The 15,098-nt window shown below is 36.2% G+C and overlaps 1 protein-coding gene across 6 annotated transcripts in view; it reads left to right on the top strand.

The window, feature by feature from the left end:
• Positions 1-13,204, top strand: part of FYB1 (FYN binding protein 1) — a 49,050-nt gene extending 35,846 nt beyond the window's left edge. For 4 of the 6 annotated variants that reach the window (XM_062615431.1, XM_062615432.1, XM_062615434.1 and 1 more), the window contains 8 exons: positions 217-357; positions 1,033-1,064; positions 2,109-2,217; positions 3,587-3,692; positions 4,002-4,164; positions 9,442-9,475; positions 10,632-10,663; positions 10,780-13,204. In XM_062615431.1, coding sequence (XP_062471415.1) covers positions 217-357; positions 1,033-1,064; positions 2,109-2,217; positions 3,587-3,692; positions 4,002-4,164; positions 9,442-9,475; positions 10,632-10,663; positions 10,780-10,802 — 640 coding nt within the window. In that variant the 3' untranslated portion in view covers positions 10,803-13,204. The remainder of the gene's footprint in view (positions 1-216; positions 358-1,032; positions 1,065-2,108; positions 2,218-3,586; positions 3,693-4,001; positions 4,165-9,441; positions 9,476-10,631; positions 10,664-10,779) is intronic. The other 2 variants (XM_062615435.1, XM_062615436.1) reach the window with 1 other exon arrangement.
• The last annotated feature ends 1,894 nt before the right edge of the window (positions 13,205-15,098 follow it).

The raw sequence follows: 15,098 nt of genomic DNA, 5'->3' as shown, positions 1-15,098 counted from the left end.
TATTTAAACCTACAAATACATCTCAATATCTACAAATGATATATATATTTATAGTTCAGCATTTTAGTGTTTAGCATTTAGGTAAGAGTCCTCACCTTGTGGTATAGACACCGTTGCCATTATTGAGAATTATGTGCATCAATGGAGAATTTAAACTGGACCTTTTAAAAAGAATGTTACATTTTACATTGTGATAATTGCATCCATACTCCAAAGGTCTGTATCGCAGGATGAAGATAAGAACGGTATCTGGTCCTGGGGAATCTTGAAGAGGCTAAAAGTCAAAGATGACAAAAAGAAAAGTGTACGAGAAAAACCAACCAAAGTCAATGTGGCAGAAGATAATGGAAATTTGTTGTAAGAGTCTGCCAGGAAATCACAGTGCACATTAACTAATTAAAAAAATTTGATCACATGCAACTAACATGTTCTTACAGCAACCTAATGAATCATGCATCAAATTGCAGCTCAGGATGATACTTTTCTGCAAAACCACTGACCTCCTTTCTTTTCACCTCTGTAATATAGCTATTTGCTTAATAAGCTGCATTTGTTGCATAAGTCTGGTAATTCAAATTGCCTTTTTTTTTTTTTTCTGGTGAAGAGTGCCAAAATAATGCATCATCTTTGTGCCACTCTGGTGATGTAAGTTTTCTGTATCCTCAGTTTAAATGTACTCTGCTCACCAGTATAATGTATCTGAGACAAACTGGCAAACCTAGTGCCATAATCCAAATTTTAAGAATACTGTGTTCAACAGAATAATGCAAAGATTGTCTTTTACCCATCTTGCCTACAGGTTAGATAAGCAACTGTTAGTTTTACCACTATCTTCTCTCATTCAGTTCTGAACAATTTTCCTTTGATTTAGTGGTAAAAATCCGTTTAGTCCACAAGTATTTCTGGTGTCAGCAGAGCTTCAAAATGTCTGGAGATTACTTGGAGCCCTTGTTGAAAGTTTTTTAAATTACTTAAATGATACAAAAGCCTATTAATGTGATATAAATACTTAATGAGCACCTTTTTTTACAGCATGCCTCCTTCAACAAAGCAGTTTGGAAAAGGTAATTAACAGCCTATTGTTCAGTCTCCATATTGATTCCCAATTTTTTTTTTTTTTTTTTTTTTGTATACGTTACTCTGTATTATGCTGGTCACAAAAATACATTCAAGGAAGGAAACAGGATTTCCCATTGCTTAGCCAGTTCCAGTAAACAAATTTCAAATATTGTGACCGATTTGTCTGCAGACAAAGAGATATATATACATTGCAAGCTCTCTGGAAAACAATTTAATGTAATTTTTTTAAGAAGCTGAGATTTTTCTATGTGAGATTTACACTATTTTGTTTTATTTGACATTAGTATGAACAGCTAGTTTTGGAAAAAAAGTACTTACTGCAAGACTTCAAAAGTAAAAAGGGATGCTTGTTGCTATTTTTATCACTTACAGTGTCTTTGTGAGAGAATATATATTCACAAATATCAGCTCAGCCTTGAAATGAAAAGCAAGTTCTTACAATTTTTGAGGCTTTTTCTAGACCTGAGTTCTAAACCTTTTATTTCCCACTGTGATTTTTCTAGCCATTGATTTGATGAGTTCAACAATTGCTTCCTCTTTACAAATATGTTGAATGTGATTCAAAGTATATTCTTGGGTAAGAGTTCACTGCTTTGGCATTGCAAGATGGTCTAAACCCTAATATACATGTGACTTATATCCACTGCTAAGCAACATTGCATTGACCACAGTGCTATAGAAGTGCCTGTGTGTACATTAAAATCAAACTCCAAAAATATACTTTGATGCAATACAATAGGAAATGGACTCATTAAAATGAAGATTAAAGGCTATTAAATTAGCCAACATGTGCTAAAACTTGCCTCAGCATCAAAAGATTAACATATCAGTGAATACCTATTATTATTAACAAAGAGTCTTCTGAAAAGGTTAGCTGATGTATGTTTTTCACAGTACATTGTGCAAAACAGAGAAGCCACAGTTACTATGGAGAGTAAATGGTTACAGTGACATAGATTGTAACAATATATTCACTACTCAAGGATTGCATAATGATTTTCCATTGTTTTAAAACTTTTTTGTTTCAGATTGTGGAGACAATGATGTTTATGATGACGTAGATCCTTCAGACTTCTCTCCTCCCCTGCCTGACCTCAAGCAAAAGAAAATGGCAATCTCTCCCCTGATTAGAAATCTGTAATACACTGAAAAACATTTTCGAAATATTTACTACAGGCACATTGCTACTAATGCGTGCTTTATTTGGTGTTAAGTTTAATTCTCATGACTCTACTGTTGACAATGGAAGTTGAATATTCCCTGCTTCCATTTCAGAGTGAAATAATAATTAGACTACAGAAAAAAAAAAAAAGCATGCATTGAATTTCAACAAATTTAGTCCCTGATGGACAAAAGGTAGAAATGAATACATGGCCTAACAGTACTTTGTTGTAGATTTTCTGCATGTAGTTCTTTTCTTATCAGAATTTGGGGACTGATATGATAAGTACTTGATTCCAGCTGCTGCAATATTTTAAGAGAAAAGCAGACAGCTGTTATAGGTATGAAACACATATAGCAGTGTAAAGTTCAGCTTGGAGAACTTCTATCCCTGTATTAGGAAGTTATGGCCATCTCTGGAGCACAGATGTGTTATGAGTACATCTATGAAGATGACTGCAACATGTCACATTCTTTTGCAATATGTCACATTCTGTTGTACTAACTCCATTCAGGTGGAGCTAAAGTGTGCACTACAATAAGCTAGTCTGGAGGCATTAAAACAGAGATAGCTCTTTGAACGCTGTACACAAAGGAAAAGACATAGCCTTCCCAAGCTAAATGTAGGTTAGTTCACACACAGACATACATTCATTATCAGTGAAACTGTCATCTGCAACTCCTGAAGAGATCAGGAAGGATCAAAAAGTAGGGTCAGACTTTGAACTCCCATGTATGGCATCAGGAGTTAGGGCACAAAACCCTTCCATGCTCACTGGCATAAGTCAACAGTACTGGGGATGTGGAAAAACCAACTGAACTTGAAAAGGGTCACGTAATGCAGATCCCCTTGTGTAGCAAGGTCGTGTATGGGCTCATAGAACTAACACAGCTACTGTACGAAAGGCCACGAGGTTCCAGCTGCCTCCACAGTGGGACATGTGTTATTCAGGCTATTCTCCAAAGATACATAGGCTTCACAAAATTTGCGCCTTGCCTAGAGATTCTAAGTGATGGCTATAATCTACCTAAACTATTTTTGGTAGATTTAAAGTTCTTATTGATGTAGCAGCTAGAAATGTCAAATAATTTTCCATATTCACTTATGTGATAGATATATTAACATCAGAACTCACTAAAAGAGAATACTAAGAAAGACAACCCCAACTTTTTATTTCTTTTGAAATCAAGTCTGTATTGCATTATCTGTATTGGTTTTGCAGAGCAGCAAAAACATGTGAAACACACCTGAAGGCAAATGCATTTTCACTAAAATTTTCAAAAAGTTTGTTAATACCTCAGATGTATTGTTAATTTAGTTTTTATTTGTAAACTTTTGTTTTAGTTCATCAAAATCAGCAAGGCTTGTAAAACACAAATCAGATGAAAAAGATGCACAAAAGTTTAAAAATATGGAAAGAGAAGAGAAACAGTTCAGAAAAAAGTTCAAAGTAAGTTTTGTTCACATAAAATATAAATACTAAAATATCTGTATTGTATCCTCTAATTTGCATCCCTTAATTTGCCAGTAATCAACTATTTTGCCTTCGAATGTAAAGTATTAGCATTTGTAAAAATAGTTATCTGAGTATTTATAAGTCCAAATGCAAGCATGGGCACATGATACACAGCATAAACAATCTTTTGCCTTATTTTCAAAAATTAACTAATAAGTGGGAGTATATTGGTCTAAGAAATGCATGATTATAAGCTTTATGTAGATCATTTTTTAATCAGCATCTCTTATTTTATTTTTGCAGTTTGAAGGTGAAATTAAAGTCATGTACTCTACCACAGCAGTCCAGGATTTGCCCCAGAGAAGATGGGGATCTAAAGACTTACAAGTTAAACCAGGGGAGTCTCTTGAAATTATAGAAAGTACAGATGATACCAAGGTCCTGTGCAGGAATGGAGAAGGAAAATGTAAGTTTTATTACAAAGCTGTAGTATAAATCAAATTATCAGAGAATGATTGAGTCAAGTTGCATAAAAAATTCTCTACCCTGCCATACTAAAGCAGAGTCTAGTATTTGTCCTTTTCTTTGCCTGGTGGTTGACAAGAGGCAAATTCTTGTTATTTTTATTATTTTAAGACAGGATTGTCTTAAAGCAATTAAAATTCCAACAGACAAGATATACCAAATGAGAGAAAAAGTACAGCTTAGTTATGTAAATCCTGCTTTGCATCAGCTGAGATTAGCAGATGATTTGGTTGCTTCTGTCTCTATTTGCCAAAAAGAGCATAGCTATAACACCCCACAGAAACTAGTAAAAGTAAAATCCTTGCTGCACCTCTGGGAAACATTTGCCCATTGATTGCAGCCAAGGGAACATCAGTAACAATATTCTTACTTTGGAAGCTTAATCTTTCCAAGAGGCTGTGTGGGAAACTGCTTAGGAGTCTTTCCTCCATCCCCTAGCTGGTTCAAGGCATGCCTGCTTGTCTGGGGAGCTGCACAAGGTCGTCCAGTTTTTCTTTGAAACCCTTGGCTGAGGCCTGCACTGGCAGAAGTTTTTTTGCATTTTTGAAGAACTTTGGACTATTTACTACTATTTTCAATTTATTAATGTGTTTCTGTTATTTTTCAAATCTCCTAATGAAAATTCACTGTGTAGGAAGACTGCATCCAAAGGAGAAGCATTTTTCTGCTCACTTTACTTTTTACCTTTGACCAGTGTAGATGACTGTCCAATGCTATATACCTCTCAAGGAGATACAGTCACTTTCCTTCTATTTTTCCCCGCTTTGTACTCATTGTTACAATCTGGATTATAACCTTCTCCTTGGCAGGCCTGCAGGGTGAGGGAGAATTTCTTGCATGACAACACATAATGTTTTTTCAAAATATGGGCTACACTAGTGTAGCCACATCCTAAAGTGCAGATTTCACTGCTGCATTTTTTTGAATCAAGCTAATAACAAAGTAGAAAGTAGTTCATGTCAGCTGTTTCCCTCACAGTCTTCAAAGCCTTTCAAACAGTAAGAGTGACTGCTTTGCTATGCATAAAAGAGCAAAACAAATAAAAATATCTTCCCTGGAAACCTCTGAATAGATCTCTTGTCAGTTTTCACATTCATTAGTGAAGTTTGAATCCTACTTTAGTTAAGTGCCTGACGGTTTCAGTTATTTTCTCTAGTTGCAGTAGTTTCTCATACCTTAAAGATATGATTTTACCTTTTGAAATTCAAATAGACTGAAAATCAACAACTAAAGATGTTTTTGTTAATTTCTTGCACATGAATTCTTGTGCTACGGACCCTTCACCAGCTCTGTTGCTCTTCTCTGGACCCACTCCAGTACCTCAATGTCTCTCTTGTAGTGAAGGGTGCGAAATTGAACACAGAATTCGAGGTGCAGCCTCACCAGTGCCCAGTACAGGGGGATGATCATTGTCCTGGCCCTGCTGGCCGCACCATTGCTGATACAGGCCAGGATGCTCTTGGCTACCTTGGCTGCCTGGGCACAAGCTGGATCATGTTCAGCTCTGTCAGTCAGCACCCCCATGTCCTTTTCGACCGAGCAGCTTTCCAGCCACTGTGCCACAAGCCTGTATCATTGCATGGGGTTGTTGTGACCTAAATGCAGGACACAGAACTTTACCTTGTTGAACCTCATACCACTGTCCACAGCCCATTGGTCCAGCCTGTCCAGATCCCTCTGCAGAGCTTCCATATCCTTCAGAAGATCAACACTCTCACCTATCTCGGTGTCATCTGCACATTTACTGAGGGTGCACTGGATGCCCTCATCTAGATCATCACTAAACATATTAAACAACACTGGGCCTAACACCGAGCCCTGAAGGACATGACTAGTGACCGACTGCCAACTAGATGTGACACCATTCACCACCACCCTTGGACTCAGCCATCCAGCCAGTTTCCAACCCAGCAAAGAATCCTCCTATCCAGGCCATGAGCAGCCAATTTCTCCAGGAGAATGCTGTGGGAGACAACATCAAGTGCTTTACTTAAATCCAAATACACAACATTCACAGCCTTTCCCTCATCAACCAGGCAGGTCACCTTATTGTAGAAGGAGATCAGGTTGGTCAAGCAAGACCTGCCCTTCATGAACCCATGCTGACTGGGCCTGATCCCTCTGTTTTCCCACACATGCTTTATGACCTCACTCAGGATTATCTGCTGCATGATCTTCCCCAGCACAGAGCTCAGGCTGACAGGCCTGTAGTTTCCAGGGTTCCTTCCTGCCCTTTTTGTAGAGAGGTGTCATGTTGGCCAACCTCCAATCCCCTGGGACCTGCCCACTAGAACAGGACTGCTGATAGATGATGAGGAGTGGCTTAGCAAGGTCCTCTGCCAGCACTTTTGGGTGGAACCCATCTGGCCCCATAGACTTGTGCATGTCTAAGTGAAGCAGGAGGTTACTAACCATTTCTTCCTGAATTATGGGCACTTGAATCAGCTCCCTGTCTCTGTCATCCAGTTCAGGGAACTGAGTACCCTGGGGATGGCTGTGTGACTATTAAAGACTGAGGCAAAGGCAGTATTAAGTACCTCAGCCTTGTCCTCATCCTCAATCACTAGGTTTCACCCAGTATCCAGCAGAGGACAGAGGCTCTCTTTGGCCCTTCTTTTATTGTTAATATATTTGAAAAAGCACTTTTTATTATCTTTGATGGCAGTGGCCAGATTTAGTTCCATGTGTGTTTTTGCCTTTCAAACTTCCTTTCTACACAACCTAACAACATCCTTGTATTTTTCCTGGAGTGACAGTTCCTTCTTCCACAGGTGATAGATTCTTTTTTTTTACCCTGAGTTCCAGCAGTATCTTCTGTTCAGCCAGGCTGGTCTCTTCCCCAACAGTTTTATTTTTGGCACATAGGGGCTGCCACTCCTGCACCTTAAGGATTTCATTCTTGAAGAGTGTCCAGCCTTCCCGGACCTCTTTGACCTTCAGTAATGTTTCCCAAGGAATTGTGCCAACCGGTGTCCTAAATAGGCTGAAGTCAGCCCTCTGGAAGTCTAAGGTGGAGATTTCGTTGACCTTCCTGACTTCTCCAAGGACTGAAAATTCTATCATTTTGTGATTGCTTTCCCAAAAATGGCTCCAACCATCACTCACGAGTACTTCTCTGTTTGGAACAGCAAGTCTAGCCAGGCATCCCCCCTAGTTGGCTCACTCACCAGCTGGGTCAGGAAGTTATCTTTCATACTCTCCAAGAACCTCCTGGATTGTTTCTTCTTTGCTGTGTTCCACTTCCAGGAGACATCTGATAGGGTGAGGTCCCCCACGAGAACAAGGGCAAGCAATCATGAAACTTGTCCCAGTTGTTTGAAGAACACTTTATCTGTAGCTTCATCCTGGCTAGATGTCCAGTCTTAAACAGAAGGTAGTGCAGATAAGTGTCAGATAAAATATGATCACATAGAATTAATGGCTTTCTAGGCAACCTTCAGGTCTAGCACAAGACAGAGGTTTTCCTTAAAAGGCAATGTCTTTAATGCATTACAGCCTTCACATAGCAAATTGCTAATCTACTTTATATATAGCATATTCTGGGAAAAAAAAACACCCTTACTTACATTTGAGATTTATAGCACTATCTGATATCTACCTATTTTAAGGTGGAAATACACCAAGTTAAAAGGAATTATGCAAATATTTCTTTATGAAGAAAAGCAGTATATAAGAATTAGTTATTTATTACAATTTGCAGGACTATTGGGGATATTAGTCTTGCCAGATAATTTTTTAATATTCCATACAGGAATCATAGGACATTTCACATTGGCCATTCAAAGACTGCCAATATGACAGCTTTTGGGAACAGTACTAGCTCATTGTGACTGATGCCAGTTTGCAAGGGAGGGTTTCCTCTACTAGTAAATATCTTCAAAAGTGTGATTTCAGTTAGAACAAAATTAGGGCTTGGATGTGAAAAAGGCTTAACACAAAATATGAGATTATCTGGACATTACTGTGCATTTATATTAAAAGAAAAAAAAAGACAGACTTAAGAGACTTTTATGTCTTGTGTATTAGAAAAGAAAAATTCCTTAAGGATCTGGAGATTCAGCTGGACTGACTTGAAGGATTGCCACAAGATAGATTATCAGAAAACTGGTACTTTCTGTACTATATAATGGTTTTTCTAAGTACATGGAACAGTATCGCCTCCAGGAATTAAAGGAAATTTACAAGTCAGGCTAACAAATTTATTCTAAAACCTATGAATATTGTATGAACGACTAAAAACCTGACATTTTAGTGTGACCACGTAAGCCTCCTAATGAATAAAAGAAAGAAACTTATATAATAATTTCAAATATAACACAAGATCACATTTCTCATTTTAGCATTGTCCTAATTTTGTAATATGTCCTAAATATGTAATTACTGTTGCAGCTTTCTCTTTGCTCGCATGTTACACCAACTGACAAATATTTCTGTAGATATCTTTTACCAAAGTTAGCAAGCATTTTTTTCAAGATGTTAGATGAAGAATATATGCAGTTTTATCTGATTTAATTAGTATTGCAGCAGGGTAATAAAATATTTCACTAGTGAGCAGCTTTTCTAAGGTATATCCATTATCTATATAAAGAGCTCTTATCAATATAATACAGTTAATGATTAATTGGTGTATACATCTTGAAAGACATTTTGTCCTATATACATATTTCTGGTTTTTAATATTATAAATAATATGTGGTTATTATTATACCACATTTTTGTGCTATAATTCATGAACTGTACTTTATTTTGTGTTAATGGCTATTATTTCACACCTCTCTCATGCAACCAGGAAACTAAAATAGAAGATGAAAACCTAATCTCACACAAACTGTATTACTATTTCCTCCTTTCAGCACTAATTTTGTACACAATGGAAACTACTCCAACAAAACAAGACAAATGAGATTTGATGAATACGTGAGGTACCTGGCACAATAGTCACCCAACTGATTTTGGAGCTTCTGTAGTATTGTGATTCCTTATCTAAGGCGTAGATATGTTAAACAGCAAATAATGATTAAAACTAAAATTGGACATAGCATAATTTTCCTCAAGTATATACTTGAGTATATACAAGTATATACCTATTTTTCATTGTTATCCACCTATTACGTCTTTCTGTCTGAAACATCTAAAAGAGAAAAACTGTATTTCACTACTTCTAGCAATGGAATAACATGAATATTTAATTAAATACAAATATATTTCAATTTTACAGATGGCTATGTTCTGAGAAGTGATTTAGTTCAGAAGTAAGTACAAAGTTATCTATTTGAAAAAAATTGTTGTAACACTCAATTTTGTTTTAAACTGTTTGTTAAATAGAAGTGGAACATAGTTATTTTAGTATGTCATTCTAGTCCTGCAAATTAATTTCTTTTAATGGAGTTTAGATTTTTCAAGAATTAGTCACACACATCCATGTTGGAAATTTTCCAGGGCTCCATTCCTTGTTGCTTAACCATAAACTCTGGTTTAAATCATGAAAAATTACACAAATTAAACATTATTAGTACTAGAATCTATTACTGAATGGTCCGTTACTGGGAGTAAGTGTATTGATTCCATTTTAAACTGTTTAACTAACATGGACCAATTTTTTTTAGGTTTAATATTATTTCAGTCTCATAGGGATTGAGCAGATTTGGCTCAGTGTTGCTCCAAATAACTGCATGGAGTTCAGCACTTAGATTCTAATTCAAAACTCTCACCAAGCAAAGTCTTTCCATTTCCTTCAATGGGCTTTATGTTAGCCCCTTAAGCATCAAATCAGATGTCACTTTTAGAATTCAGTCCTGCAAACACTTATACACACATTTCTTATATGTATAAATAGCCTTATTGGCTTCCATGGGCCTATTCATGTATCTAAGTGACATATTGTAAAAATTCACAGAGCATGTATCATTTATCAACATTACCTAAATTCATTAATTAAATAGCTGCTACTCCAAAACCATTATGGCATTGCCAAATACAGAAACAAATAAGAATTTCAAGGGCATAATGATATTTTTTGCTCATCTTTTCTGGTTTTCATTTTAAAAAAAATCAGTAAGCATTTAATTGTTTTATGGCAGTATCTCTATGAGTTTGTTAGAATAGCTACTTAAAAGCTCAATCAAAAAACTTTTACTGAAAAAAGCCTTGCATGTTAGAAATGTATACAACTCTACCCTCTACTGAAAATCTTTTGACATGACCATCTTGTTCAACACAGTACTGTTACCACAAAGATTGCACTTTCCTAATTAGCTAATTAATTACTTCATGGCACGTTTGCACCGTACCAGTATGCTATCTTTTATCTGCATGCAAGTAATAATATCAACCCAAATCATTCTGTGATTCTATGGTCCGATGTCTCAATTTTTTACATACATTATTTTTCTTTTTTTTTACTTACAGTGATGGAGAGATTTACGATGATATTGGTGATGGTATGTTGAACATTTCAAACAATACAATAACAGTATTCAGTTACACCAAATAACTTTATTCTTGAGTTGAAATACTATATAATATTAATATTTTTTGCATTTTATTTCCATTTCAGATTGCATCTATGATAATGACTGAGGCAGAATTTTATTCAAGTAAGAGGTTCATTGAAGATCAAAATCTATTCAGAGTTGCTAATTGTGAAAGCAAGAGAAGTCACTAAAGCTGATTACAAGTTAACTCAGTTACACTCTTACAAATGTACAATTAATCTTTTTTTAGGATTTCAGGGTTCTTGCATTCCTTGCTTTGTATGACATTTGAATTGCCATTTATCTGAGCAATTAAAATTCAGGGAATATGAGCTAAAGTTAAGGTTACCATATTCCACTTTCTTTCCACATTTATGATAGTCCATGTAAAAACACTTCTTCAACTAGCTATACCCAGAGAGGCTAGTTCAGGTCTATGAAGTATACAGATGACAATAAGCCCTGGGAACAGGTTTTACTTTGGCTCTGGTCTATTAAACACCAGAGACTCCCACTCTGGGAAGGACAGTATCCTGAAAAGAAATGCTTCCTTTAGTGATAACATCCTGTTGTGAAAACAGGAAATCAAAAGTGGGCATCAGAGAAGACAATACATTGCTGACCTGCCATTCCAACTGCAATAGTGTTAGCTACACTGACATGTACAGCCATGTACCATCATTGCTCAAGTTGCTTTTTCTGTGTTGTACTAATGATAAAATATCATTCTCTAAGGTTCATTTGACCATTCTGTAAGTACTTTTTGACTAACAGTAAATTAGTAACAATGCTACCTGTCTTACATACAGCACTCTGAGATATAAACCATAGAACGGCATAGTATAGGCTATAGATTATAGTATAGCATTGCTCAAAATATATTCAGAACATTTAGGTTAAGATTTAGTTCCTGTTTAGTTTGAAGATATGTTGCTGTTGCCACTATAGTCATTAACATGGACCTATAAACTGATGATTGATTGGAAATAATTTATAGATTAAATATGTATTTTGATAATACCTTTTCATCTAGGTACTATATTTTAGACTTGGCTGAATAAGAGAATAGAAACAACATTTATTCCTAAGAATCATTATGATTCTCTGAATGAGCAAGTAGCAAACTAAAGTAAAATGAACAATGAATCATAACAATAAATATCACTTTGCACTTACCTATCCAAACTCTCTGGAAATCAAAAGACAGTTACAGTGAACTCCTAGTAAAGAGGGTGAGCATGCACAGAAAATGGAACGTATACTTTTAATGTGTGATGCTTTCTCTGTAGTGCAAGATAATCAAAAACCTGTAATAACCAATGTGGCTGGATCAGTGTAAGCAACTCCTCCTGATAATCAAGGCTCCTATAATCCTCAAGGGAAGTAAAGCATACTGTGCAAACCAGTGCAATGTAGCAAACTAGCAAGTTTAGCTTATAAACACAAAATTTTTGTCTCTGTTGAAGTCAGTGAGTTTTGGTCTTATCTTCAGTGGTGCTGAGATTTCATCTTACACAAGTGCCTTTTACTGACCGTTCAAAATACAGTAAATCTTGAAGGAGGTATAATGCTATGGGGATATCAAACTTAAAATTAACTGTTGAGATAGTAGCCTATAAGCTGTTTTATACTGTATTTAAAATCACTTATAATACACTGAAAAGCTACATGTAAACTTGCGATTCCTGTTCTATATTTGCTACTCAAACCAGCATCCAGGCATAGAAATACCAATTTTCTGTGTAAACATCAGCACCAGCACCCAAATTTTAAAAATTACCTTATTATATTGAGTGCAATAATGCATTTGGTTATTTGACTATATTGCTGCTGGTGGTTTATTTATTTTTTAAGGGCATTCAAGAGGGTATCCTCATCAAAGTAGTAATACACCAAAGAACTGAGAAGGAAAGCAGACATTTAGAGATACACAACCACTTATTAGTTTTACACAGTTAGTTGTTGCAAAACACTCTGTGTTAAACTCTAGCATATATGCCCAGTCTTGGTTTAGTTTTAACTGATAGTAAATTTCACATGTTGCACTAAGACCAACAAAGAAACTTCCCTTCTGAGTATAGTTTAACTATCTTGTGTTAAACGACTTCAGTAGAATACAAACCTCTTTTGTCCCCCTGATAAAGAAGTAAACTATTCTTTGTGAGATTTTTCAGTCACATATTTTTAATAGCTTTTAATGTTCTTAGCCTTGATGTGCTGTAGGTACTGTGTTTCCTTACTGAATATATTGACTGAATTTGTCATACGATACATCAAATAATGAAAAGAAATAATCATAAGATTCTTTAAGCTAAAAATCTGTGTATTGTTTATGCAGATCAAATATCATGTGGTTGTTACAGGGTGTATAAATGTATTTAAAAGGTACTATGCACTGAAAAATTACTGTATTGTATATTTTTTTCTTTTCATTATTTTACCAACTTTGTTAACTGGATCCATTTCTTTTTCTCTCTTCTGAATAAAAATGTGCTTTTTGACAAGAAATGTGGGTGCACCATTTTCTGCCAAAGTAGAACAACAGCTGAACAGTAACTTCTGAAAATTATCACCAAGTGGCTAGCAGAATGAAAACTGATTTTATTGGCAACATAACTAAAATACGGCATTTCTTGGTCAGTAATTACTATCCAAAAAGTGAAAGCAGAAAATCTTCCAGGCAGAAAAATCTATACTTAGGCAGTTTAATAAAGCCAGTATTTTAAGGGCTTCTCACCTGTAATTTATTTTGTTATCTTTTGAAGAACATAAAGAAAAAAAGGAAAACTGTTCTCTCTGGTTATTTTTCCCTCCCAAAACTCGGTCTGTGATCCTGGAGTATTTGGCTTTGCCTGCTAAAACATTCAGCAGTGAAAACGTCAAAATATTGACATAAAAATTAGACTTCAGCATGAACACCACAGCTATGGTAAACAGAAATGTTTTCATCTGTGTTTTACCTCTGTGCTGCGCCAGTACACAAGCTAAGCAAAACCAAAACTGGGAGTGCAATAAAGGCTTCTCTAATTCAGGAGCTTTAGAGCATTTCTCTGCTGTTAGCACAGGCTCTGGACTGCAGGAATGCAGCTGATCTCCTGTGCATTCCTGTGTAAGAGGTTTATGTTCCTGATCCACATAATTGCAGATCCCTTGGCTACTTCTCCCACTGTAGTAACAAAACTCCTCTATGTGCGATGTTGTTGCACAATCCACCTCAGCTGTGAAGATCAGTGCTTTAGTGAGGGAAGGAAACTCAGTGGAGGAACCTAGACTCACTGTGTGTGAATTATATCACCCCTCACCACAACATTACTTCATGACAGCTATAGGCATAAACATGTTCGTGCATACACATGCATATCTCTGGATGTGTATATTTTCTGTCAAGTAAAACAACCTCTGAGGAAACTAATGGACCTTTAGAAGGACTTCTGTACAGCAGCTCCAGACCATGTCACATAGAAAAGCTTTTGCACGTAGCTTTTCTACAAAGTGAAGCACTCAAATGCTAGGAGGTGCAAGAAATTAGTTTGCATTTGCACAGTTTCTGCTCTGTCTCCTTGTGTGGATGTGTCTTTAACTGTGTGCACAGTCTATAATTACATGAGGGCTCAGTATTTTTTCCCACAGGATCCCCGCCTCATTTAGTGCATGGGTTGGATGAAAGTTAACAGAAAAGGCAGTTGTTCAGCCCTGCTTATACAGTTTCTGGACACTCCTCTATTTAGTGCAAATCTTCCCAAGCCCATGCTGCACCCAGAATTAGTTTCTCATGGCATTCATCACAATGATATCTCAGATTTCCTATGAACAGTAATGGATTTCTCATGAGAGAGGAAAATATTGTATCCCTGGTTTTGGTGTATGAAAGCAAGGCACAAACAGAAAACAATTTGTGGCACATACCCATTAATCCTGGATATAAAAACAAACTGCTAAAGCTAAATTAATTATATTTTTTATACTTTCCAAGACTAGGACTCTCACTATTTTCCATCTCTTTGCCTTTACTTGTGATTAAACACTTTGTGTTTAAAAAGTATTAGCATCCCAAATGAGTATTTTTAATATACCATGCTCACAGTAATAAAAAGAGGGCAAATAGGCAATACTGATTAAAAGTGAATTTAAGTAATACTTTACATAACATTCTGAAACTTAATGAAAACTGGGGACAAATTCTAGAAGTGAGTGGTCTACACTGTCCCCTCCACTTACACCCAACCTACATATTGACAGCAAGTTTGTTGGCATGGTTTTGAGTCAGGTCTATGGCTTTTGCCAGAATTAAAACCTTTCATGTATATGGTTTGGGGATATGCCAGGCTGAGACACCCAAACCAGTTCTGAAAGGATTAACTTATTTATCAGATGCCATTTACTCAGGATTGCAGCTAAGCCT

The sequence above is a fragment of the Pezoporus occidentalis genome, unplaced genomic scaffold, assembly GCF_034315485.1.
Source record: "Pezoporus occidentalis ecotype Australia unplaced genomic scaffold, CSIRO_AGI_Poc_V1 ctg181, whole genome shotgun sequence".
Classification (NCBI taxonomy): Eukaryota; Metazoa; Chordata; class Aves; order Psittaciformes; family Psittacidae; genus Pezoporus; species Pezoporus occidentalis.
This window is presented reverse-complemented; position numbering and strand designations above follow the sequence as displayed.